At 38.6% G+C, this 27,052-nt stretch overlaps 2 protein-coding genes across 2 annotated transcripts; both read left to right on the top strand.

Moving 5' to 3' along the window:
* Positions 1–7,613: 7,613 nt before the first annotated feature.
* Positions 7,614–14,915, top strand: LOC117374860 (kelch-like protein 11). The gene is made up of 2 exons (XM_033971064.2): positions 7,614–8,237; positions 9,741–14,915. The coding sequence occupies exons 1-2, from the start codon at positions 7,681–7,683 to the stop codon at positions 11,323–11,325; spliced, it is 2,142 nt and encodes a 713-aa protein (XP_033826955.1). The 5' UTR covers positions 7,614–7,680; the 3' UTR covers positions 11,326–14,915.
* A 1,994-nt stretch (positions 14,916–16,909) lies between these two features.
* Positions 16,910–27,049, top strand: LOC117374719 (cytosolic 5'-nucleotidase 3-like). Its single transcript, XM_033970908.2, has 9 exons — positions 16,910–17,023; positions 17,497–17,598; positions 19,396–19,465; positions 19,546–19,592; positions 20,676–20,761; positions 20,936–21,025; positions 22,645–22,807; positions 24,310–24,510; positions 26,069–27,049. Exons 1-9 carry the CDS (start codon positions 17,021–17,023, stop codon positions 26,177–26,179), a joined length of 873 nt encoding a protein of 290 aa, XP_033826799.1. The 5' UTR covers positions 16,910–17,020; the 3' UTR covers positions 26,180–27,049.
* The last annotated feature ends 3 nt before the right edge of the window (positions 27,050–27,052 follow it).

The raw sequence follows: 27,052 nt of genomic DNA, 5'->3' as shown, positions 1-27,052 counted from the left end.
GGTTTAATTACAGGTTAGGGCCAGTCACATGCTAGAGTTAGATAAAAGGGGTGGAACTTATATTTAAAAAACTGTTTCCACGTGTCATAACACAACTTAACAATAGATGGAATCAGACGTTTCAAAAGAGCTGGGACAAAGCCTTTTTATTTTTCCAGACAAGGCAAGTTTATTTGTATAGCACAGTTTATACACAAAGTAATTTAAAGTATTTTACAGAATAAAAAATACATTAAAATCACAATACAACAAATCGAAATATGAATAGTTACAAATAATCATCTTAAAATTTAAAGAGAAGAGGCAGAATAAAACCCTTTCAGTCACATGCACAGATAAACAGAACCATGTGGAGCCTGGATTTAAACATTGTCAAAGTAGAGGCCTGTCTCACAACTTCAGGAAGACTGTTCCAGGTTTTAACTGCACAAAACTGAAACACTGATTCACCATGTTTAGTCCTGGTTTAGTCCTGGTTTAGTCCTGATTTAGTCCTGGTTCAGTCTTGGTTTAGTCCTCGTTTAGTCCTGGTTTAGTCCTCGTTTAGTCCTGGTTTAGTCCTGGTTTAGTCCTGGTTTAGTCCTGGTTTAGTCCTGGTTTAGTCCTGGTTTAGTCTTGGTTTAGTCCTCAGAGTGTGAGATGGTTCTTGTGGCTCTAACATGTGGGAGATGTTCTTTGGTGCTGGTCCATGGAGAGACTTGTCTCAAGCAGAGCTGCTTTAAAGTCTATTCTCTGAGCCACAGGAGCCAGAGACCTGAGCACAGGACACATGTGTGAAGTACTTCCTGGTTCTAGTCAGGACCCGAGCAGCAGTGTTCTGGATGTACTGTTCTGTCTTAAGGGTCATTCCATAGTCAACAGTTTGGTTATAACAGGGGTGTCCAAACTTTTCTCATTAAGGGCCACATATAAAGCACAGACAAAGTTAAGGGCCGATTGAGGGCAATAGACTCGTCGCCAATACAGTGAATTCTTCAAATCTGCAATATTATTACAAGTTAGACTGAACCACTAGACCTTTATTCATGCTTATATCCTCAATGGGACAGTTTAAATATTTGATATGGGCTTGTTAAAGTAGATTTTCAGAAATGTACAGTAAAAAGTACAGTTTAAGGTAATATGGGCCAATTCACCTGGAAGCTTGAGGGCCAAGAAAAATTGGTCTGAAGGTCGCATTTGGCCCCCGGGCCAGAGTTTGGGCATGCCTGGGTTATAACCTGAAAAATACACGATCACCAAAATGAATTAGGTCTTGTTGAAGATCGTGCTCAAAGTTTATCAAGTAAAGCATCACGTGGGGCAAAAAGGATTTAAAGATGAAATACAAGCAATAATCCGCATTTATAATCCTTAATTAGATAAAATTATTCAAATACAACTTCTGAGAAACGATGTGCACATATTGCTGCTCTTTACCTGTGACAGGGCTATAGATTAAATCGTTAAGCTGTTTACGTCTGTCTCTATAACGTTGCCGTGTTACGCCTGTGACTGACGACCATAGACTTGGCTGTTTCCATGGTTACATCATCTCTGTGTGTTTGTGTTCACTCTAAATGACATTTTTAGACTTATTTTAAGACCAATGAGACCGGTGCAGGGAATTACCTGAAAACATGTACAGAAAATACATATTCTGAATACTAATTTTGAGTAACAGTGTAGTTTGTGGTGCGTTAAGGAGCCATGGGACACAGTGGGAACTTTTGGAGGCACGCTCAGTTTAATCTGGTTCACAATAATAATTATAGATACAAATAAAGGCAAAAATAATAACAAAAGGGACACTTAAAACATGGGATTAAAACAGATGACCAACGTCGTCCCAATACAGGTTTACAAAGGGAAGAGGCAGCGGTCAAACTAGGAGTTTATACCAAGGGCAAGGTGAAGGCCACATGAAGAAACAAAAATACAGAATACAGCTGGAGGACCAAGGCTGGACAGTAAAACACACACCAGGTATGAGCAAAACTGGAATAAACAAAAGCACCAGTTTGTGTAATTATACTTGTAGTGTAACTGGGTCATATATATATATATATATATATATATATATATATATATATATATATATATATATATATATATATATATATATATATATATATATATATATATATATATATATATATATATATATATATATATATATATATATATATGACCCAGTTACACTTTTCCCAAAATCAATGGAATTTCATGTCATTTTGATTCTGAATTGCACAGTATTAGTGAGAATAAAGAAGCACAGCTCTTATGGCGAGGCATAAGAGCTGTGCTTTTGTGCTTTTGTCTTTTGTGTGATTTTTTTGTCTCAAATATGGTAAATCGTCATTTTTATACAGTGCTTTTCCACCTTCAAGGCTCAAAGTTCTTTACACCAAGGAACCACACACCCATTCACACACACATTCATACACCAGTGTGCTTGGACCTAGGCCATGGAGAGACTTATACACAAGCAGAGCTGCTTTAAAGTCTATTCTTTGAGCTACAGGAAGCCAGTGCAGAGACCTGACCACAGGACTTATGTGCTCGTACTTCCTGGTACTAGTCAGAACAAGAGCAGCAGTGTTCTGGATGTACTGCAGCTGTCTTAAGGCTTATTTGGAGAGCTCAGTGAGCAGGCGTTACAGTAGTCTAACCTACTGGAGACAAATGCATGGATAAGTCTCTCTAAGTCTGGCTTTGATAGTATACCTTTGATTTTTGCAATGTTTGTTAGATGATAAAAAGCTGCCGATGTTATTGATTTGATTTGGCTGTTAAAGTTCAAGTCTGAGTCCATTATTACCCCTAGATTTCAAGCCTAAGTTGAAGGTTTTAGAGAGAGAGACTGGAGGTGACTGCTGACTCTTTCTCTATGTTTCTGTGGGCCAAAGATGATGACTTCAGTCTTGTCTGAGTTTAGCTGGAGAAAGTTGTTTTGCATCCACACACTGATCTGTTGGATGCAGTGGCAGAGTGAATCCACTGGTCCATATTCACCTGCTGCCAGTGAGACATAGATCTGAGTGTCATCTGCATAGTTGTAGTAGGACACATTATTGCTGCGTATTAACTGGCTTAACGGCAGCATGTAGAGATGGAACAGCAGGGGTCCCAGGATTGACCCCTGGGGCACCCCACCGATCAGGGACATTTTATCTGAGACACATTTTCCAATTTCAACAAAGTACTACCTGTTTTCTAGATAGAACTTGAACCAGTTTAGTGCCGTACCAGAGATGCCCACCCAGTCCTCCAGTCTCTGTAAGAGGATCCCATGATCAACAGTGTCAAAGGCAGCACTCAGATCTAACGGGATCAAGACTGAGACTTTGCCTGCATCAGTGTTTAGGTGGATGTCGTTTGTGACCTTGATAAGAGCAGTCTCAGTGCTGTGGTGGGGTCTAAAACCTGATTGGAAGACATCAAAGGAGCTGTTAATTTGGAGAAAGTTAATAAGCTGTTGGTAAACAACTTTTTCAAGAACTTTGCCAAGAAACGGCAGATTAGAGATTGGTCGGTAATTGTTCAATATTGCGGCATCAAGACTGCTCTTCTTTAGGAGAGGCTTGATAACCACAGTTTTCAAAGCTCTTGGGAATGTTCCAGATTGAAGTGACATATTAACTATGTGAGTGAGTGGTGACAGCAAATTGTTGAGCACAGACTTTAGAAATTTAGTGGGTAGCACATCGAGGCAGCATGTAGATGAACTCAGAGTGGTGACCATCACTTGGACAGTTTTGTCAGTTACAGGTGCAAAGTGAGTCAGCTCTAAGTGTCTAGGTGGCTGCTGGGTTGTTATTTGCGTCGTGAAATTGATGGCATTTTTAATGTTCTGAACCTTGTCATTAAAGAATACTGCAAACTCATTGCACTTAGATGTGGAAATTATTTCTAACGGCAGAAGAGCTGGGGGATTTGTTAATCTGTTTACTGTTGCAAATAGGACACGAGAGGTGTTACTACAACTTCCAATAATGTCAGAAAAATACTTTTGCCTTGTTCTACATAAACTGTGGTTGTACATGTGCATTTTTTCTCTGAAAATCTCATAATGAACCTGGAGCTTTGACTTGTGCCTTTCCCGCTCGGCCCTCTGGCACTCCCTTTTCTGTGCCCTGACCGAGTCATCATTCCCCCATTGCGCTTCTGCTTATCTTTAACCATTTTAACCTTCATTGGGGCAACGGTGAGGTAAAAGTAAAAAGTATTGTGGGGAAGCTGTCCGATGTGGTCAAAGTCGACATTTACCAGACAGAATTTTTTTTTTAAATGACTCCACCGGAGGAGCTGGAGGAAGCGTCTGGGGCGGGCATCCCTGTTTGTCTGGACCATGAGGTCAGCATCAAGTGTGTGCATTTAACTGAATATAGTATAACTCAAATGAACAGTTTTACCCAAATAAAATCCCTTTAAAGCAATGGAGGAACATAACCAAGTAAAAGTAGTAAAGTACTGTACTTAAGTATACATTTTAGGTACTTGTACTTTACGTACAGTTTGTTACTTGTTGTGTTCTATTATATTTTTGCATGTTTTGTTTATAAAGATTGCGCTTTATATTGCACAGCACTTTGGGCAGCGGTGTTGGTTTTTAAATGTGCTTTATAAATAAATTCGACTTGAACTGAATACATTTTGCAGTGGATACTTTTTACTTTTACTACACTACATTTGAGAGCAGTATCTGTACTTTCTATTCCACTACATTTTTTAACTTGTGCAAATTAAAAGTATTTTTTTATTAATGTGTGAGATCTGCTGAAAAGGCTGAGGGTTTATCTTAACACAATCATAATTTGAACAAACAAAAATATACAAATAAAAACAGATCGATTGAGTTGCTTGTGTTGAACAAAATTCTGCTCAAATCTTTATCAAAATCACCACATTTGAAGCTTTATGAGACTCAAAATCTACTTTCTTTTTACTCTTAAAGAACATTAAAAACATTTTTAAATGGGTACTGTAATACTTTTACTCATGTAGATTTATTCAAGTAGTATTTTTTTGCTCCAATATATGTACTTTTATTTCTTCCATCACTGCATTAAAGTAACTTGTGTATGTGTGATATTTAAATTAAAGCTGAAGTGTAACTAAACAAAGACTAAACAAAACTAACCCTGGATTGTTGGCCTGGCAACAATATTTTTTGGGGGTCAATATTTATCATGGGGATATTTTTGGTGATTTTTTTTGCAATATGATTCGAGGAGTAGAAGTTTGGATAAATAACAAGCTAATTTTTAAAAGTGGTGTATTCTGCTCTTTAATTATTTCAGCTCTATATATATATATATATATATATATATATATATATATATATATATATATATATATATATATATATATATATATATATATATATATATATATATAGTACGTTTAGAATCATTTTTGGGGGAGAAAATTCCGGCTTATGTTTGGATTTCAATATTATCATTTATCATCTATATTTACGTCAACAAAATATCACACTTTAAAATGTTCCTCAGCAAAGTACAGATACCTCATATGTATATGTAAGTGCAGTACTTTACTACTTTTACTACTACTGTGTTGCGTTCCACCACTGGATTTGATGCATTAGAGGTAAGACTGAATTAAAATAAGAATCTGGCACATTTGCATTTCAGTTCAGAGCATGTTTTCGTACAGAATCATAGTCTGTGTGATTTGCATTTTGCCTTGAGTGAAACTGTGGTTAAACCTGCAGCCTCATAAACGTGTCTGAACCTTACACCATGTTCCATCAACAGATTCTGTACTTGTCTTTCTAGGCTTATTTCTATAGCACACATAAAACAACTTCAGCTGACCACATAAAAGTCAACAAAAACAGATATACAGATAACGCGACACACAGGAAACAATAAAACACCTGTATATCCTGTCTAGTATTAAATGCCAAAAACTATTCCAAAGCTACAATATTGTTAAAAACCATGAGCTAAAATAAATAATAAACAGCAGAATGAAACGCTTTAGTCCTTAGTTTGAGTCTGTAATGAGTCAGACAAGATATTTATTCAAATTTTGATGGCTCAAATCTTATCATAAAGCCAAAAAATAACCACAAATTTCCGAGTAATGCAAGGTAAGTAAGTACACACGATAAATACTGGCCCCAAAAATATTGTTCCAACTTTCATATACTGAATGAGATGTAGTAATTAAGGTGACAGGCCTATATGTATTCAGTTACTTCCTTGCTAGCATGTGCAACACTGCTAGCATGTGCGTAACTGGGTGAACTATAAAATATGCTCCACTTTGTTCATCAGGTTTATTTTTAAAATGTTTGGAATGATAACCTAAGTATTTCCTTGTTCCTTGTAGAAATTATAAGCTTATTACCTGTGCAGTTATTTGCAGCTGTTTGGGCTAAATTTACATGTGGGTGTGATAAGCTTCTTCAGGAAATGTTGTGAATCTGGTTTTATTTGATTTATTTTTATTGGCCGCACATACACTTTATCTCATTTATGTAACTTAATTATCTATGCTATCAATTATTACACAGTCTGAAAAGTTAATTTTAGTTCTAAGACTCCAGAACTAAAACTAATGACTGAGCATAAATGGACATAGCTAACCCGCTAGCCACTGCGTTCCAAACAGGAAGTGATCATGAGCACACTTCCAGCTCCATCGACTCTGGCTCCAATTCACTTTCTATTGAAAAATTTTGGCCCCGCTCTGCTGTTGTCAGACTTGTCATTTTGGTCTTAAAATGTTCTTATTAACCCACTCTACATGATCCAGAGGTGTCTGTAAATCAAGATCCGAACATTGTTAACAGACAAATCAGCTGCCTTCTTTCTCCAAGGTTGCTCCCTCTAGTGTTAACAACCGATTTGATTGACAGCGTTGCTAAGCGCCCGATTGGCTCTTTGGTTGCTATGAAACTTGTGGACGGACTTCCAAATATGGAACTCTGCTCCAAATTGGCCTGTATCTGCTCTAGCCTCGATGAGCTTCATTTGACTGGAGCCGAACGTTGTGGGTGACGTCGCACTCACTGTGGCAGTATGGAAGAGGCCAGGTTTGGACTAATTTTAAATCTGATCTATTCTGTAAAATTGACTCTTCAGAATTTATAACGTGTTCTAGTCGTTTCTTCTCATTGAGCCTCTGAAGTTGTATTTGGAGTGATTCAAGTTTGAGAAATATTTAATTGCTTATTTTCAAGGCGCCATATTGCTGATCAACCCCTGTTAACTTTGTTTACTTACTCAATAAAGTCATACCAAAAAAAAAAAAAAGTCTCACTATGTTAGAATTTAATGGGATAACCCGCTGTGCGCATTTAACTATGTGGAAATGGTAAATGTTTAGTGTCTTTACTGTAAAGGAGAAACATATATTTTTAACACAAACGCAATAAAAAAAAGAGGTAGAGTTGGAACAAAAGATCCCGCCCTCGTGATGGCCCGAGCTGTACAGTAATAATAACCGCGGTGGAGGAGTCTGGCTCCCGGATTAAATCTGAAAAACGTTAAAACTGCAGTGGCCCGTCTCGGACTGGCTCCGCTGTTCCAGCTCACACTTCCGCGTTACGTCCTCAGACCACTTCCGTGTTTGCGTGACGTGTCCACGCCCCCTCGCGCTGTCGACAGATATCAGAAGAAGCTGCGAACCCCAAACGCGCCTCGCGACAGTCCTGCGTGGACTTTATGTATGTGTGGCTGCGTATGTCGCTTCCTCTCCTTCTCTAGTTTGCTCCATTTACCTCCCCTGCTCTCCTCCAGCCCCGGCGGCAGCGGAATGGCGACGGCGGCCCCCAACCCGGAGGACGCGGCCCGGAGCAGCGGCGGTATCAGCGGCGGCGGCGGCACACCCAGCGCTCTCGCTGCGGAGGGAGAAGCGGAAGAGGCCGAGGACTTCAGCTCGTCCTCGCACTGCTCGGAGCTGGCCCGCAGACAGAACGAGCAGCGAAAACAGGGCTTGTTTTGCGACGTGACGCTGGCCTTTTCCAGCGGATCCGCCTCGGGGATGGTCCACAGCTGCGAGTTCTCTGCGCACCGCTCCGTCCTGGCCGCGGCCACGGATTACTTCAGCCCGCTGCTCGGGGGACAGTTCTCAGAGTCCATTTCAGGACGGGTCGAGATGAAGGAGTGGAGCTCGGAGCAGGGGCCTGACCCGGACACGGTGGAGAGTGTGATCCAGTACATGTACACCGGGGAGATCCGCGTGAGCACCTGCAACGTGCACGAGGTCCTGGAGCTGGCGGACAGGTAAGAGCTGTCAAACAAACAAACACACACAAAAACAAACAAACTGTCATGCACAAGGTCCTGGAGCTGGCGGACAGGTTAGAGCCGTCATGCAAATAAACAAACAAACAAACAACAAACTGACACTAGTGCATGAAGTCCTGGAGGTGGCGAACAGGTAAGAGGTGTCACACGCACGCACACCCACACGCACGCACGCACACGCATACAGATACACATACACATACACATGCACATACACATGCACACAGACACTCCTGTTTGTAATCCTAATCCCAGTAGAAAGAGGCTGACATGTGTCATAACAGTCACAACCACAGCAGCATGTACACACTGGGGTGTACTGTTTGAATGACCAGTGTTTACATTTATTGGCTGAGCTGGACAGTCTGTGCTGCCATTGGACTATTGAGCAGAGGTCAAAGGATCAGGAATACAGATTTGCAGGTGGCTATGGAGTTCAACAGCATGTGTGTGTGAATGTGAGAAGAGAAGAGCGAATTGATTCTAAGCACTAAGTGGTCAATTATAATTAGAAAACGAATACCTGCATAGGTCCATTTAAAACATTAAAAACAGGAGCAGGTGTGATTATAAATGTTTATCACCAGATTATTAAAGTGCTGCAGAGGCACCAATCTATCCACTTCGAGAAGTAAAAAATCATGAGATTTTGTACTAAAAGTTCCCGTGTCAAAGTTCAACAAACACGTGAGATATTCAGGCATCTATCAAGTAGTCCCTTTATAACTATTTAAACACATTTAAAATATTTTACTTATTTTGCATTTGTTTCTTTCTTTACATCCTGAATCTGTTGTTTGCTTTTAATGTCATGTGTTTTTGCTCCTATATGCACTTTTTTACACTTGCTGTCATGAAGAGCTGTGTAAATACTCAAAATAAATAAATGGAAGAAGAACAAGCAAATGACAAAGAACGGGTCACTCTCCATGAATAACAAAAATAAATAAATAAAAATGAAGCTAACATGATGGTAACAGATTTGACAGGTAAAGAGAAAGTTGTCAAATGAAAATAAAATCTAAGAAATTGTTCGAGCAAACTTTTCTGGCTGTATTAGTTTATGTGGATATAACATACATACAGACTTCAGCCTCTGCTTTGAAACGTTTAGATTCACTCATTCACGCAGCTCTTTGTTTCATAACAGGTGATGAATTTAAAACTGTGCCACTAATGCACTTTAACAATCTGGAGATAAACATTTATAATCATAACTGTTTCTGTTTTTAATGTTTTAAACAGACAACAGTTTGCTCAAATTTCACCCTGCTGCCAAGGTGTGTTCTTAGTTTGTGAATTTTTGTTTGCCAATTGAGTTACAATTAAAATGCACACATGGGATGGGGCACTATTTATTAAATTTTGGTTCTTTCTTTGTAAAAAGGGAAGAGCCAATCCCAAATAATTGTTTTGTTTGAACTGAAGCACCTAGTCTTATCTTGTTTGAAATAACCCTGTGTTTTCTTTCCATATTAGGTTCCTCTTGGTGCAGCTGAAGGATTTCTGTGGAGAATTCCTGAAGAAGAAACTGAGTCTGACCAACTGTGTGGCCGTACATAGCTTGGCGCACATGTACACTTTGGACCAACTGGCTCTACGGGCAGCTGATATGATCCGACGCAACTTCCATAAGGTTATCCAAGATGAGGAATTCTACACGCTTCCCTTTCACCTGGTCAGAGACTGGCTTTCCGACGCGGAGATTACTGTAGATTCGGAGGAAGTTTTATTCGAAGCCGTGGTGAAATGGGTACAGAAAAACTCAGAGGAAAGAAGCCGGTATTTCGAAGAGCTTTTCCGACTTCTAAGGCTACCGCAGATAAAACCGACGTATTTGACGAGAGTGGTAAAAAATGAACGGCTTGTAGCGTCCAATGAGGCTTGTTTAAGGTTGGTGTCTGAAGCGGTGGAGGGGCACGCAATCCGGTTTGAGAATCTTAAATCGGCCGATATGGAGCTGTGGTCGTCACACATGGCGTCTTTCCAGCCTCGCTTTGGACAAAACATGGATGTTATAATGGTAGTGGGTGGAGTTTCGGAAGGAGGGGACTATTTGAGTGAATGCGTTGGCTATTTCATATATGAAGACAGGTGGGTCAACTTGCCGCACATACACAATCATTTGGATGGGCACGCCATTGCTGCAACCGAATCCCACGTGTATGTCGCTGGGTCGATGGAGCCCGGGTTTGCAAAGACAGTGGAAAGATACAACCCAAATCGTAATACCTGGGAGCAGGTTAGCAATTTGACCACTCGAAAGCATTCGTTTGGGCTAACTTGCATCAAAGATATCTTGTATAGCATTGGCGGGCATGGGAACTTCAGCCCTGGTTTCAAAGATGTTAGCGTTTACGAACCAGAGCAAGATAAGTGGCATAATCTGGAATCTGCACCTAAAATACTACGCGATGTTAAAGCTATAAGCGTCGAAGACCGTTTTGTTTACGTCACGGCTCGCACACCAGTCGACACGGACAACGAAGATGGACTTAAAACGGTGACGACGCGCTATGATACCGAAAGTCGTCAGTGGCAAGATGTCGACTCATTGCCGCTAATCGACAACTACTGCCTTTTCCAGATGGCGGTGGCGTCTACCAACTTCTACCACACGGCTTCCTGTTGTCCAAAAAGCTACACCGTACGCGACGAAATGGCAAGACAAAAAATAAGCGTCCGCATTTCAGATGAGATTTTGGAAAGCTTGCCGCCTGAGGTGACCAGCATCGAAGGAGCGGCCATTTGCCACTTTGACGAAGATGTTTTTATCATTGGGGGATGGAAGAACAGCGACGACGTAGACAAGCAGTATCGCAAAGAGGCCTATCGATACTGCGCAGAAAGGAAGCGATGGATGCTTTTGCCCCCAATGCCCCAGCCGAGGTGCAGAGCCACGGCTTGCCACGTCAGAATACCCTACCGCTTTCTCTACGGGTGCCAGCGCTACCCCATGCCCCAAAACCTGGCACGGCAACGAGACAGAATGCAACAAATGCAGCAGCTTCACAGGCGTACGCTGACCCTACGACGCCAGCTCCAATCTCAAATCGAGTGTTAAATATTCCATTGTAACATTAGGCCTGTCACCATAACAGTTTGATGCGATATTCCATAACTGTTAAAATATGACAAGAATATGTTATCGCAATGCAAAACAATTTTTGGCACAAGGATTTCAGTTAAATAGAAAATATATACATACATACATACACTACCAGGCAGAGGCTTGGAAACGCCTCATTCTGTGTATTTTTTATTTCATTACTACTTTCTACATTTTAGATGCATTCAGAAAACATCAAATATATGATATAAGGAATTTATGTAGAAAATACAAAAATGACTCAAAAAAATTGTTTTTATTTTCCTTTACTACACCTAAAATGCATCTAAAAATGTAGGAAGTAGTAAAAATAAAGAAAAAAAGAGGGTGTGTCCTAACTTTTGACTGGTAGTATGTGTGTATATATATATATATATATATATATATATACACACACACACACACACACGCCTTTCAAATTGTGTCAAAATAAAAACTTGGCACTAACTAAACTAACACCAAATGAGGCAAATCATTTCTAAAGTCTACCTTTGGGTCCAGTTTATTTTCAAAAAACACCACATTTCTGTAACATGGAGAACTCTGCATTGATGTGCTATCAGTTATCGTCTCAGCCGATATTGAGCTATCAATATTTCCACGATATTTTGTGCAACCCTGTTTTGACTTGCAATAAAGAAAGTATAGACGATAAACGATAATACTGAAACTAGTTTCATGCCACTGACACAATCACCCAAAAGCAGGACTAGTCCCAAAAATATTCAAAATGCACATTATCATTACAAGACTGACACATTTTAGTTATTTTGTACGTATGATTATTTATTCAGCCCTGTCAAACCTTACCATAGAACAGAAAAAAACAACAAAATTCTCCAGTGTTCCAAAGAAAAAGTTCCTGATACAAAAATGACTGTTCAAACTATAAGCTGATGTAGTGATTCTAGTGACAGGCCTCTATGTAACAAGCAGAACAGAGCTGCTTTTGTGTCTTTCATTCCAGTATAAATGTTTGTATTATGCCTCTGGTTCAAAAGCCATGAGTTTATGGGTCAGTTTGAAAGAAAAGGTGAATGTAAACATGTGAATAACAACTGTACATAAATCGGCCAACAGCAACGCTAAATGTGTTGGTAAATGTCTCATTTGTTTGTACATATGGTATAAAAGCTATATATGTAAAAAATTTATATATTAAAAAAAAACATTCCATTATTTTATGCTTGTATTCGGAAGGACTATCGCAGTGTCTCTCACTCTGTGAAATGGCTGTACACAATGCCAGTCGTGAAGATTGAACCACCAATCTCTGTGTTAGTGGGTGAAGTAACTCTACCAGTTGAGAAGCTAGCACCCCAGAACCATCACCAAAACAATCGTTAACTCATTGTGTAGTCGTAGCCTACAAAATCAGAAATTAAGATAAAATAAAACAAAAAACTGTAAAGTTGAGCTACTTGTGAATATCATTTTTTGAAGAATCTTGCGTACCCCCATTGGAACATGCACCGCAGTTTGAGAAACACTGGTCTCGTATCAATATCCTGCATTCCTGTATTTAATTATAAAAAAGTTAAAACTCAAGAGTCATTCCATAGTAGTAACACACTGACAATCTTAACTGGTGTAGGTCTGGAGTAGTTCTAACTGTACTTCATATCAAAAATACAACATGTGCTTTAACTTTGCAGTCTTACCACATCAACATATGCATATAAGTCTTAAAATACTGCGTACTTTCAAATTGTACAGTTCTGTAACTTGTTTCTGTGTACAATCTAACATGTTTAGTTTAGCTGAGGCTTCAAATAAGAAAATGAAAGGGAGAGTAATTTACAGACGGGCTCTTAATATAATATATGTAATGTAATGATCCCTTTTAATAACATCACTAGGCTGTTTGGCCATTGAATAGACTCTGTGCACAACAGCGCCCTCTACCTCACTGTTAGCGTCACTACTTCCTGTTCAGTTTTATCTCTATGAGGTTTTTGCTGAGTCAGGATAAAATGAATTAATATTTAGAGATCAGGCAGTGAACAGGGAGCTGTGGGTGGGTTAGGGGTCAGAGGTCAAAGGTTAGGGTCAGACAGTGAACAGGAAGCTGTGGGTGGGTTAGGGGTTTAGGGTCAGACAGTGGACAGGGAGGTGCGGGTGGATGTCACTGACAAAATGTTAAACATGACACAAAAAAAAAAAAAAAAAAAAGAATACTTCACCAAAGACACTTGTATTTAGAAAGAGACATGTTTGTGTTTCAATGCTAGTTCTAATGCTATTTGTGAAGCGTAATAAATATAAACACAACACCACAAACTGAAGTATTCTACATATAAAAATAATTGTGTAGTCTTTAGATTGGATTTGGATTTGAATACGTTGTTTATTTTAAGTTTTCCGATAAGTTTTTAATAAAAGTGACACAGTGAGCTAGCTTGCGTGCTGCTGTGGACAGAGCCTATTAAACGCCAATCATAGACAATGACTTATTTGTTTTCATTCCATTTGCACTTTGGGACGTTTTTGCTCAGAAAGATGCTACGGCGTGTGCTCAAGTCTGTATATGCCACAAATCGTGATGGCGGCTTTACGAAATGCACTTTGTGACGGCTAATCGTTTGTGAAGTCTTAAAGGAGAAATAGAGATGTTATGTTGCCACAGCACTTTTTAACTTTAACTTAAAGGGCCCATATTACGCCATTTTCTGATCTGTGTTATAATGTTGTTTCCTCGTCACAAACGGACCTGGAGTTGTGTTTTGTTTTGTTCACACATGTTTAGCACACAAATATTTAGGCGGGGTTCTTCTCTCAAACTGAAAACACTCTGTTCCACCTTGTGATGTCACCATGTGGTAATACAGGAAGTGCTCCACTGTGTTTTTAAACTCCACACACCTTCACTAGAATCATTTGGATGGTCATCATTTGAATGTTTCAGTCCTGAAATTGCTAATCTCTACTAAAGTTAAAAGGAGCTGTTAACTTGAAAACTACCTCTTCATGACATCACAAGGTGGAACAGAACATTTTGAGCTTTGGAGATGTAGACAGACTAATAATAAAAAGTTACTCAAACATGTGTGAATGAAACAAAACACAACTCCAGGTCTGTTTTTAGGAGGGAACAACATTATAACATGACTTAAAGCTCACACGAGTCCATTTTGCGTAATATATGACCTTTAATCCAATTCTTGCATATCAGACAAAATGATTGTATGCATTGTTTTGTCCGGGTTCTAGTCTGTCATTTTCTTGCACAGTGTTTTATTTACAAACAGGTGTAGCGTACAGTAGTGGCGTTGGTGTTCTTCAGTCTTGCCCTCCAAAGATATGACCAGAAAGGAAGCAGATGGACTAAAGGGACATGTACCAGTGAATAGTTCAAATAGTTAATACAGAAATTAGACTGTGTGTTAGTTTCCATTTTCCGACCAGTTCACCCACATTGCGAAAGACTGTGGAATAAGCTATGTACTTTGCTTTGCATGTGATAGTCTGACATCATGTCCTACTATTAGATGTAAGAAAAGTTATGTTGTCATATTTCTCGCAAATAAAGATGTTTTTAAGATTGAGATCTGATGTACAAGTGCATTATTTGATTCTATTTGTGTAATCTAGTGTAGGGGAGCACCAATTCTTACCTTGTGCATTTCTGTAGAAGCTTTAGATGCAGTCAGTGGTGGATAAATTACTTAAGTAAAAGTACAGGTACAAAGGTAAAAAGTTGCTCAAGTAAAACTATCACACGAACAAACTGACTTAAGTAAAAGTATTTAAGTACCTGTTTAAAAATGTAGGGCTACTTAAAGGATAAAAAGTAAAAATATTTCACACAAGTATTAATGTATTAAAGTGTACATTATTTTTATACGTATTTTGGTCAGTAGTGGTAATACAAATCAATTTCTTCATTTTTCTTATGAATTTTGTGTATTTATTTTTGTTTGGTTAAGTCCAAAGCTTGAACTTGAAAACTTTAGTCAGGAATATGGTAAAAATAATCCCTCAAATCATGAAAAGTACTTTTTACTTTCCAGACCAGTTAAAAAATGTAGTGGACTAGAAAGTACAGACACTGCTCTCAGATGTAGTGAAGTAAAAGTAAAAAGTATCCACAGTGAAGTACAGACACCTAAACCACTTCCACCAGTGGATGTAGTTCAGTGTTCAAAACATTATGAAAAGGACTATTTTTACATTTAGTCACATAATAATTGGACAACTTACTTGAAACCTTTCAGTTTAAGAGGTACTTTAGTCCGGGGGTGGGACTTAACCTTCTGTTGTAACCATGGCAACCCACATTTAACAGTGCTGTTGTATTCACCTGAAACGCCAGGTCTAAAAAAACTGACAAGACAAAGCAAATTTAAGCTTCAAATTATAATAAAACACATCTTACTGTTCTTTCACTTTCTGCTGATGCATCAGTGGCACCATTTTCAGTCACTTTGTGTGGTTAGGCTCGCACAAGTAGATTTTTGTTGATATATTTTTAAATTTAGGGTTTTTGATTAGGTCTGCTTCCTTTTCTTATTAGTGATAGGAAATGCATAACAAACCGTGTAACAAACATGAAGCTGTTTTTAATCCAATGAAAATGTATGTTGCCTTTTGGGACAGTATACAGATATACTGGCTCTCCAGGATTCCAAATTTAAAAGACTTTACCAACAACAACATAATTTTTGTTACTCTTATGCATGGCCAAAAATGTGACATGATTTTAAATGTAATCTTTGTTATGGGTCTTGTTTCTGTGTAGACTCTGCACACCTGACTGGGCGACAGGTGCGTAGGAAAAAAAGCACCTCTTTGTTATGGGTAAATTCTTTTTCCACAAGTGTAGACTCTTAAAAACCAAACATCCTTCCTCAAGTTTCATAAAGAACTTTGTTTTTTTCCTCATCTGTAAGTTCTATGGAAAAAAAAGATGCTATAAAACTTAAATATGTAATACATGATCTAAATCTTATGGACAACCCCTAGTATTGTGCACAGATGTTTTTATATTACTATATAATGTATTATTATCCTTTCTTAAAGTCTTGTATTACTATGTACTTATTCATTTAATTTTTTTTCCTCATCTGCATTCCTAAGTAATACTTTGTCTGATCAATTTATTCTGTAACTTTTCTACTTTGCCACAAATGCTCTAAAATTATTATTATCATTAAAAAAAAAAAAAAGTTTTTACACTCTAATTTCATTGTGACTCAGTGTAAAAGTATTCTAAGTATTCAGAAGTCAAGACTAAGTCAACATGTTACAAAACACATTTTAACACTAACACACTAAAAACGTTTTCAATGTGTTTTTCCATCACTGCCCCACACCTGAACTTATGCAAGAAACAGTGCTGCTGCCTTCAGTGTCAGGCAAAAGCTTGTATAAATGGATTGGAGCATAATAGACATAAAATTAACGTATAAAAATTTAATTCATCTTATAGAAATGATAATAAGCACTATGTCCCATGTCAAAAGTTGGTAACTGATTTTTATTTCTCATGTTGTTTGCGTTACGGTCAAAAAGAAATTACTAAATCCCAGTTTGACAATAGCCTGTGAACGCGTTGGCTGTGGATGATTTCCGCCTCAAAACAGCAGCGCGTTTACGGACTCGGATGTAACTAACAGCATTCATTCACTGATCTACAACAAATATCAACAAAATGGTAACAGAAATAACTTAAGAAAGACTTATTGGTGATGTAACTACTTCAAATAATGTACAGGAGTTGCACAAATGCTAGCTGGCTAACCAAGGGTTCTGTTAGCCCAGTGATATAAGCTAGCCTGATTTGTCCCAGCAGCTTAAGTTAGCCTGATGTGTTACTGTTATCCCAGTGGTGTAAAATAGCCCGATTTGTTGTTGTTTGAATTGTAGGCGTTTACTGTGACATTTTTAAAACGGTTATTGCATACAACTTTACCTTGCCAATTGCTTTAATTGCATGGAAACTGTTGAATGCATTTTGACCCGTGTTATTGAGATGTTTATAATGCACTAACCAGCATCAGTACTAGTGAACCACCACCGCTTCACTTCCTTCTAATAATGGAGATATTTTTAGTTGAGATTAACAGTTGCAAAATGCCTTGTTGAGGTTGGATCTTTATGGTATTAACGTTTTTATTTCTATGGCAGGTGATCCCTCAGTTGTCCAACACTTCGGTGTGTATGAAGGACCCACAGAGAGTTCGGGACATTCTCGAGTCTATGCAAAAGGCAGGATCCAACACACTCCAGGTCAGAGCTGGAGAACACTATGTCTTCTCTCTCTTTTCAGATTATGTAACTGGTACTTTGCAGCTGATGTGGCGCTATATAAACATATGACTGTTTTACTGTTTATTATGTCATCAACATTCCCTGGGGGTGTGATACTAACTGTAGGTACTGCTCTGTCTGAAGTTTTGTTATTCAAATTAGACTTTAATCTGAGCTTTGTTTTAACACAATCTGGCCATAAACAACTGAGCTGGAACTTCCACAGGTGAGCTGATTTGTGCTGTTAAACAAATAAACAAATAACATTATAGTCCCAAGCATGAGCCAACAGTTTTTCAGTTACTTTCAGCTTTTTGTTGAAAATCAAACTTCTAAACAGGACCATGAATGCTTGTATTGATCACAGGCTCCTGAAAATGTGCTGTTTCAATCTATGTTGTATTTTTCATTAAATGTTTAGACCAGTGGTTCTTAACCTTGTTGGAGATACTGAACCCCACCAGTTTCATATGCACATTCACCGAACCCTTCTTTATTGAAAAATAAAATATGATTTTTTTCAAATTCAAGACACATGTATGTTTTACTGGTGCACAAAATGAACTGTGCATTAACATCACTGTGTTCAAAGAATAAATACAATGCATGAACTTACAACAAATTACATACATACCTTTTCACAAAGACGTGACCTTTTTTAATGCTACCACACTGAAATTATTTAAATTTTTAATCTTATGTATTCCAATAATGAACTTAATGGATTTATGCTATTTATTATTTTTAACATTTTAACACACACTGTAACTCCACAACCAGTTGTGCTCTCATGTAAATTCATGTCAAAGCAGAGGCATGGGGCTCTGCATTTGTCAAATTGGGACACGGCCAGCGTCTGGAGACACTCGCAGTCCGCGAGTCGGATGCGTGTCTTGACCTCCGCCGAACCCCTGAGACTGACTCACCGAACCCCTAGGGTTCGATCGAACCCAGGTTAGGAACCACTGATTTAGACTATTAAAAAAAATGTGTTTGCTAATGTGTGTCTGCATGGTAACTACTGAACATACCACTATAGTTAGTAGATAGATAGTTTTTCCAGAACGATTTGAATTGACTGAGGGAATACCATAGACTTTATAAAGAAGTGAACTATGGAAGTGTGACATCACCCATAAGTGATCAGCTCCTGTCAGATGAAGCTCATCGAGGCTAGTAGTTATAGGGGACAATTTTGAGTCGAGTTCCATATTTGGAATTCTGACTGTGAGTGTTATGGCAACCAAAGAGCCAATTCAGAGCGAGGCTGATGAACGTAATGCTCCCGTCCACACTGCTGGTTTAGCACAGAGTGGTCGCTTAGCAACGCTGTCAATCAAACCTCTTGCTAAAGCTTGTGGGAGTGACCTTGGGGAAAGGGAAGGCACTTGATTTGTCTGTTATTAATGTTCATATCTTGATTTATGGACACAATAGCAAAATAAAAACACCAGGATCATGTAGAGCGGGTTAATACAAACATATAAGACCAAAATGATGAGTCTGACAGCAGCAGTTACAGAGAGAAGGGTGACAATTTCTCAATGTAAAGTGAATTTGAGCCAGAGTCGATGGAGCCGAAAGCACGCCCACACTCACTTCCTTTTTGGAACATGGCGGCTAGCAGGTTAACTATTTCCAATTATATATACAGTCTATGTGGATTACGCAGATGCCACCATAGAGATACATGTAGAACATCCCCAGCGTGATTTCACTGTAAAATATCTGTTATCTCATATGTATTCACTATGTGTCCAACTGTATTTAAACCAGGTGATCTCAGACTTTGACATGACTCTAACCAGATTTGCATTCAATGGAAAACGCTGTCCTACTTGTCACAGTAAGTCCAACCTCACTGCACATTACATTTTACTTCTACGATGTCTTAAATGTTCATGTGTAACTATGCATATTTTTCAGATATACTTGACAATAGCAGACTCATCAATGACGAATGTAAACTAAAGGTGGGTGTTCTTAAAAGTAGCATTAGAAATCACTTTCACTATCAAAATATAGACCAGAGCTAAACCATGACTAGACCAAGCCTTGTCTACATCAGGACCAGGCTCAAACCTCAACACTATAAACTCATGCCTTCATTGTATAGAGGTTATGCAAAGACATTATTTTATTTGAAAAAATGCCCCTCACCTAGGCTTGTCACGACAATCACTGTATCGACTTTTCGTTCAGTATATGAAAGCTAGAACTGTATATTTTTGGGGTCAGTGTTTATAGTGTGTACATTTTATTTAGTGTAGCGGGACTGTTTTGGGTTATTTTTGGCAATATGATCAGATTCAAGCCATAAAAGTTTGAATAAATAACTTGTCTGACTCATTACAGATGCAAACTAACGTGTTTCATTCTGCTGTTTACAGTTCATGATTTTTAACAGTATTGTAGACTTAGAATATTTTATGTGGTTAAAATCTGCTCTTGGGTTTTTGTGTCAGTTGTGTAAATTTGTTTGAATATTATCGTTTATTGTCTTATATTTAGCGATATATTGAACTTCAAAATGTGACAGGCCTTCCCTCAGCGCAGCTTAACTGACAAATTTGATCCAAACTCTGCATCAGTGATAAATGTGAGTGTGTCTGTGGTTTACCTGTTTTCTGGTTTTATACTGTTGACTTTTCTTGATTTAGAGCCCGGTACAAACTAAATATTTTGCAGAGTTGTAGATTTTTATATCTGTTTTTAAACTGTAGCAGAAGAAAAGTCATTATGCACCACTGACCCTCATGTACCTTTGCCACTCACTAAGAAAGATACAAAGGCTGTGATGGCATGTGGCTCAGTTGGTAGAGCGTTGAGATTCCAGCTCCCAGAGATGAATGCTATTGTCATGTCCTCGGGCAAGACACTTAACTCACCTTATCCCCCAGTGTCTGTGGTGTGTGAATGTGTGTGTGTGAATGAGTGATGTCAAGTGCTTTGAGGAACTTTAAGGTGGAAAAGCGCTTTAAAAAAATTTGACACTTTACCATTTACCATTGACATAACCTTGATTTTTCTGCCCTCAATACTGTTGCCGTTCACAGCTAAAGGAACTACTGAACACGTACTACCCCATAGAGATCGACTCCACTCGGTCAGTGGAGGAGAAGCTTCCCCTCATGGTGGAGTGGTGAGTGCACAGCTGAAAAACACTGCATCTATCCATCCATTCATTTTCTTCCACTTCTCTGGGGCCGGGTCATGGGGGCACCTCTCATTTTTAATTATTACTATAATTATCTACTTTTGTTATTACCACAAACTTCTCTCTGTATAACTGTCTTTATTTCTGTTGTTATTTTAGGTGGACAAAAGCTCATGAACTTTTAATTGAGCAAAAAATAAAGAAAGATGCTCTGGCCTTAGCGGTGCGGGAGTCTGAAGCAATGCTCAGGTGAGACTTTTCCATCATCAAATAACAGGGGATTTTTAAATCAGATCTATCCTGCAAAACCTTTCAGGACTTTCAACCATGTTCTAGTCGTTTCTTCTCATTGAGCCTCTGAAGTTGTATTTGGAGTGATTCACGTTTGACTAATCTTTAATTGACTATTTTCAAAGTGCCATTCTGCCAGTCTACCCCCATTCACCTCCACTGGTACACGCCCACTGTGACGTACGCACTTCGTTCTCCAGTTTTATTTTCTTAAGCGGTGATACTTGTAGGTCGTGTTGCGTAATAATTTTGATGCAAATGAAAAAAATCACTAGGGTCATGTGTGGCTATCCGTTCGAGGGGCCGACATGGCGCTTTGTTGTGATGACGTTTACTGCAACGTCAGCTCCCATCACAGATGTCGGCTGACTTGTTTTTTTATTAAGTGGTTTTAGGTGAATATTGTGATTTAAAATGTGTAAATTATAACAAAATGATCCACAGGTGTCAGAGATGAGAACTATAGACACACAAGCATAATAGGTCTGATTTAAAGGTGCACTATGTAACCTTTCTGGTGGAGGGTCCACAACCTGCTCGTCTCCATGGAGAGGTTATTGCCTTGCATGGAATGTGCCACAGTATAGCATTAAACTTCTGAATCTCAGTGGAGGCACACAGGTGACGCCACCAGGCCAAGTTATAGATCTGATCTGTGGAAAGGTGACCCCGCTCACAGTAACAATGCATGTTTTAGTATATATGCATCAGAGTACTGCATTCTGAATACTTAGAATACTCTTATACTGAGTTACATTATATTACCATGTAAAAACAGGACATAATCACAAACAGCTTTGTTTTTGTTGCCCTGTTTGCTCTGCAGTTTTAACGTACAAATGCAGATGATGTACTGTCATGTATCAAGTAACTGTACTCTAAATACCATCAAACGAAAGAGTAACTGTACCACAATACAGTTACTCAATGAGTATTCAGAATATGTATTTTCTTTGCATGTATTGTTACTTCCCAGCACTGTTCCAGGTGCTGTAGAAACCTCTCCAAGAGACAAGGGGGGAGGACGACTGTCACAAGAATCACTGTATCATCTTATCGTTCAGTATATGAAAGCTGGAACATTAGATTTTGGGGCTCAATATTTATGGTGTGTATAATTTCTTTGCAAAGCTGGGGAAATTTGGAGTGTTTTTGTTGTAATACGATAAGATTTTAGCTGCAGAGGGTTAAAAAGTGACTTCTGTGGCTCATTATTGCTTCGTTCTGCTGTTTGTGTTGCAGCTCAGGCCACATAATGAAACTGTCTGTTCAAAATGGTTCACTGGGATGATCCAGCTTTATTGTTATTGTGTCAGTGGCGTAAAATAGTTTCAATATTATTATTTATCACAGTGTAGCATTACATCATGCTTCAAAACGTGTCATCGTGCCAGCTCCAGAGGGAGGGGTCGACAGAGGTGTTGCCGGGATAGGCTTATAATAAAAAGGGCTTCTGGGTAATTACAGGTGTGGTTGAGGTGAGCTGTGAGAGGAGCAGGACGAGGTTGAGGCGTGGTCCTGCTCCTGGATCTGTCAATCATATCGACTCCATAAAATTAATTCTAACGTTTTGACAGGGACGGATACGAGTTTTTCTTTAACCACCTGCACGAGCACAGCATCCCCCTCCTCATCTTCTCAGCCGGGATAGGAGACATTTTGGAAGAAGTGATTCGTCAGGCTGGGGTCTTCCACTCCAACGTCAACGTCTTCTCCAATTACATGGACTTTGACGAACTCGTGAGTAGCAGCTCCCACACCTCCATTTGTCCAGGCGTGGTTCAGTCTTCTCCACCTTTTAATTGGGGATTAACTAAATGTAGACGATGTTTGAATGACAGGGTGTGTCCAGACGTTTAACTGGGAGTGTAATTAATGTTTTTTTTTATTTTTATTTTACAACTACATTTTATATACACACAGAAGGGATGAAATATATAAAGTGAGATATATGGAATTATATAGTAAAGAAAAAAGTGAAATTACTCAAATTACTTTTTTTTTTCCAAATCCTCACAAAAACATTTAGCATTTATTTAACTAAAATTCAAATCCTGAAAGTTGCCACCCTTTACCTTGTCAAAAATATTTAGTTGACTTTTTTTCTTTGTTACATAATTCCATATATCTTACTTCAGATATTTGTAGTAAAGAAAAAAGTCTATTAAATATTTTTCAAAGCGAAGGGCGGATACTTAGATTTTAATATAAAATGTTTTTTTTTTTTTTATGTATTTTTTTTGCGACATAATTCTATATATCTTACACCATATATTTGTCTTCTGCGTGTAAATGTCTGTCCAAACTTGTGTATTAACGTCATGGCACTAAAGATGATCTTGTGAGGAGGCCGTACTGTCTGAAATAGTGTCAGAAGAACTTGTAGTGGAATTTCTTCTTATATAAAAGCAGATTTAATTTTTCATGAGGTCACAGTGACAAGTGTTTTCAGGAGACGTTTGGATGAGGAACTTGATCGTGTGTGACTTGCACATCCCAATCTTAAATAAATAGTTTAAATATCACATGGTGTTTGTGTTAGTGACACCTCTCTCTCAGTATTTATGTAACAGTATTATTCATTCATTCATTTCATGCGTAATTTCTACAGGGAGAGCCCAATGAGAGGACTAGACTCACCCTGTTCAAATACAGAACAATACAAACAAAAAACAAACCCATAACTGCACTAACCCATTTAAAACATTAAAAACAAGACAAGGTGCGATTATAAATGTGGCACTAGGCCTGTCATGATAATAACTAAATGCACTTATCGTGCAGTATATGAAGCTTGAACTATATTTTTGGGGGTCAGTGTTTCCTTGTGTTATGTTTTCTTTGCACTACTGGGACATTTTTGGTTATTTTTTGCTGTATCAGATTTAAGCCATAAAAGTTTGAATAAGTAACTTATCTGACTCATTACAGATGAAAACTAATGACTAAAGTGTTTCATTCTGCTGTTCTGCAGCTCATGATTTTTTTTTTAATATTGTAGATTTAGAAGAGTTTTTGTGGTTTAAATCTGCTCTTGAGTTTTTGTGTCAGTGGCGTAAATTTGTTTCAGTATTATCGTTTATCATCTATATTTACTTCAGCGATATATCAAACTTGAAAATGTGTTATCGTGACACATCTACCAGTGTGTCCACTTCTGCATGTCCTTGAAATGTATTCCATTTTTGTTAAAAGCACATGTTATCGTTGTACAGCAGCTCTATCTATTGTTCTCGTCGCAGGGAGTGCTGCAGGCGTTCAAAGGGGAGCTCATCCACATCTACAACAAGAGAGAGGGGGCGCTGTTGAACACGGGACACTTCCGGGAGCTGAGGGCGCGACCGAATGTGCTGCTGCTCGGAGACTCTCTGGGGGACCTGACCATGGCCGACGGGGTCCAGGACATGGAGAATATTCTGAAGATCGGATTTCTCAATGACAAGGTAAAAAGCCGTCCTTTGTGCAGCTGTAATGTGACTGTGGTGGTGTTGTTTAAGTGATTATAACACATTGAGCTCAAATTTTCTATTCATTTTTCCCGTAGCTATTTGGAAAAATTCAGATATTAAGGATGTGTCCAAATGTCTCCCCCAGCCCCAAACTCCTCTTTCACTACACAACCCTGCACTCTTTAGTGGACTCTGTAGAGCCTCAGTCACAGATCGATTCAGATAAACAGCTCACTACTTTCAGATCATGTGGAAAAACTGCTAAACTCTAATAAAATTAGATTTCATAACTAATTATGATCAGATTGGACTGGCACAAGTTTTTATGGACTAATAATTATCATACACTGTCAAGCTGGATTTCACATGAGCGGACTGGATTTTTAAAAGTTCTGTCTGAGATGTGGAAATGATCGCTCTTTTACAGCTGGAGCTAAAGTAAACGGTTAACGCTAGCAACTTTACACAGCAGCCGTTTATTTAAGAGTGTTTTATTCATAATCAGGATCAAGTGTGATAAACCAGCGCTTCTATCTGCATCATTCAGTCGTGTTGTGTCCAGTTAAAGACCTGTTGCTGTCCACTGTTGTTTTTCCCGACGCAGTGCATTATGGACCGCTCTAGTGGCCACAGATGCACACTACTTTTTAAGGGGCATTGTGGAAAATTTTAAATGCACTACGTTATCACCAACTGGACATTCAGACACCACTAAAAATGGTGTAACCCCTAAACTGCACCCCCTGTAGGGAAGAGTGTGGACATTCGGACACAGCCTAAGAGTTCAAAGACCAGCTACGTGCTAAGGATTGTCCATAACGTGGTCATTTTAAATCCAAAACGCACATTTAGAACACAAGATTTGGTGAAATGCTTTACTAATTTGGCAGTTTATAAAGTTTCAAAGACAGATTTTAAATAAAACTATAGGTCTTGTGGTCCACAGAGCTGATTAGCCTTGAGCTTGCAAACTTTTAATACGTTTTTTTGGAATGTCTATAAGAAAAAAGATAATTTTACATCCGGAACCAGGGGGCAGGCGGTAACTGCTGAGCTCCTTTTGAATGCTTTGAATAGGCTTTTCAAAAACTATACCACAAAAACTGTAAAAGATCTTACCTGGACAACTGAGGGATTCCACAGAGATACAGCATGAAAAAAAGTACTTGGACTGAAACCCCTGACGCAGCACTGAACCATAGACTGTTTACATAAATGGACATAACCTGCTAGCCGCCGCGTTCCAAATTGGAAGTGATCAAGGGTGCACTTCTGGCTCCATCAACTCTGGCTCAAGTTCTTTCTGTGTAAAAACTGTCCCCTCTCTCTTTAACTGCTGCTGTCACACTCATTATTTTGGTTTTAAAATGTCCTGGAAAATAGCTGCAGTAGTGATAAATTTCTATGATAAAAATCAACTTGCCAACTACTCCAACTAGACAACAATTGGTCCAGTTCAGATTTAAACTTCATCTTTTGCTATGGATCAGAACTGGACAACTGAGGGATTACACAGACATAATAAAGATGTAACATGTGCCATTCTCTGCAGGTGGAGGACAGGAGGCAGTCGTACTTGGACTCTTACGACATCGTCTTGATCAAAGATGAAACCTTAGAAGTTCCAAATGCCATTGTTCGCTTCCTCACTGGAAACGAGTGACCTCGCCTCTTCCCTGATTTATCCCGGGAATTCTTTGGTTACATTGACCTTCACTGCAAAACCTGCTCAGAATGTTTTTATCGTTTTAAACTGTTATTTGACTTTTACCTTTCATAAACGCACAAACCAGAAAAATCTCCTCCTCTTCCTTGTTTCCATCACTGTAAAAAGGTCATAGAGGTCATAGTGCAGCCTGTAACTAGTTTGGTTCAATGTTGTTTACAAGAGACTGTCGTGGCCATGAGCTTTCCAACTTTTACAATAAAAAGTCCTTTCGGTTTGGACCAGACTATTTTATTGAGTTCTAATTGTTTTTAAAGCTGCACTATGTCACTTTTCTGGCAAAGGGTCAGATCTGTGGAGATGCGAGCACACGCACAGAAAAAATTAAAATGCTGGTTGGAGAGGGAATTGAAAATAGCAACTTGGTCCTGTATTACACAAAAATAATCCATGTTCTAATGCTGTTACCTCCTCAGACCTGGAGTTGTGTTTTGTTTCATTCACACATGTCAGAGTAACACCTTTATTAGTCTGTCTACATGTCAAAAGCTCAGAATTGTCTGTTCCACCTTGTGATGTCATGAAGTGGTAGTTTTTAAGTTTTTGGTTGTTGTTTTTTTGTGTGTCTTTTTTCAAGCGTTTATCTTTTGTTTAATAGAGATGAGCAAATCCAGGGCTGAAATTATCCAAATGATTCTAGTGAAGGTGTATGGAGTTTATTACCACATGATGACATCACAAGGTGATGTTTTCAGTTTGAGAAAAGAACTCAGCCTAAATATGCAGAAATTGTGTGTTAAACATCTGTGAATAAAACAACTCCAGGTCTGTTTGTGATGAGGAAACATTAGAACAGATCAGAAAATGTAA

This window comes from Periophthalmus magnuspinnatus, chromosome 8 (assembly GCF_009829125.3).
Source record: "Periophthalmus magnuspinnatus isolate fPerMag1 chromosome 8, fPerMag1.2.pri, whole genome shotgun sequence".
NCBI classification, from domain to species: domain Eukaryota; kingdom Metazoa; phylum Chordata; class Actinopteri; order Gobiiformes; family Gobiidae; genus Periophthalmus; species Periophthalmus magnuspinnatus.
Note: the sequence above shows the minus strand (reverse complement) of the source record. Positions and strands in the feature narration are given on the sequence as shown.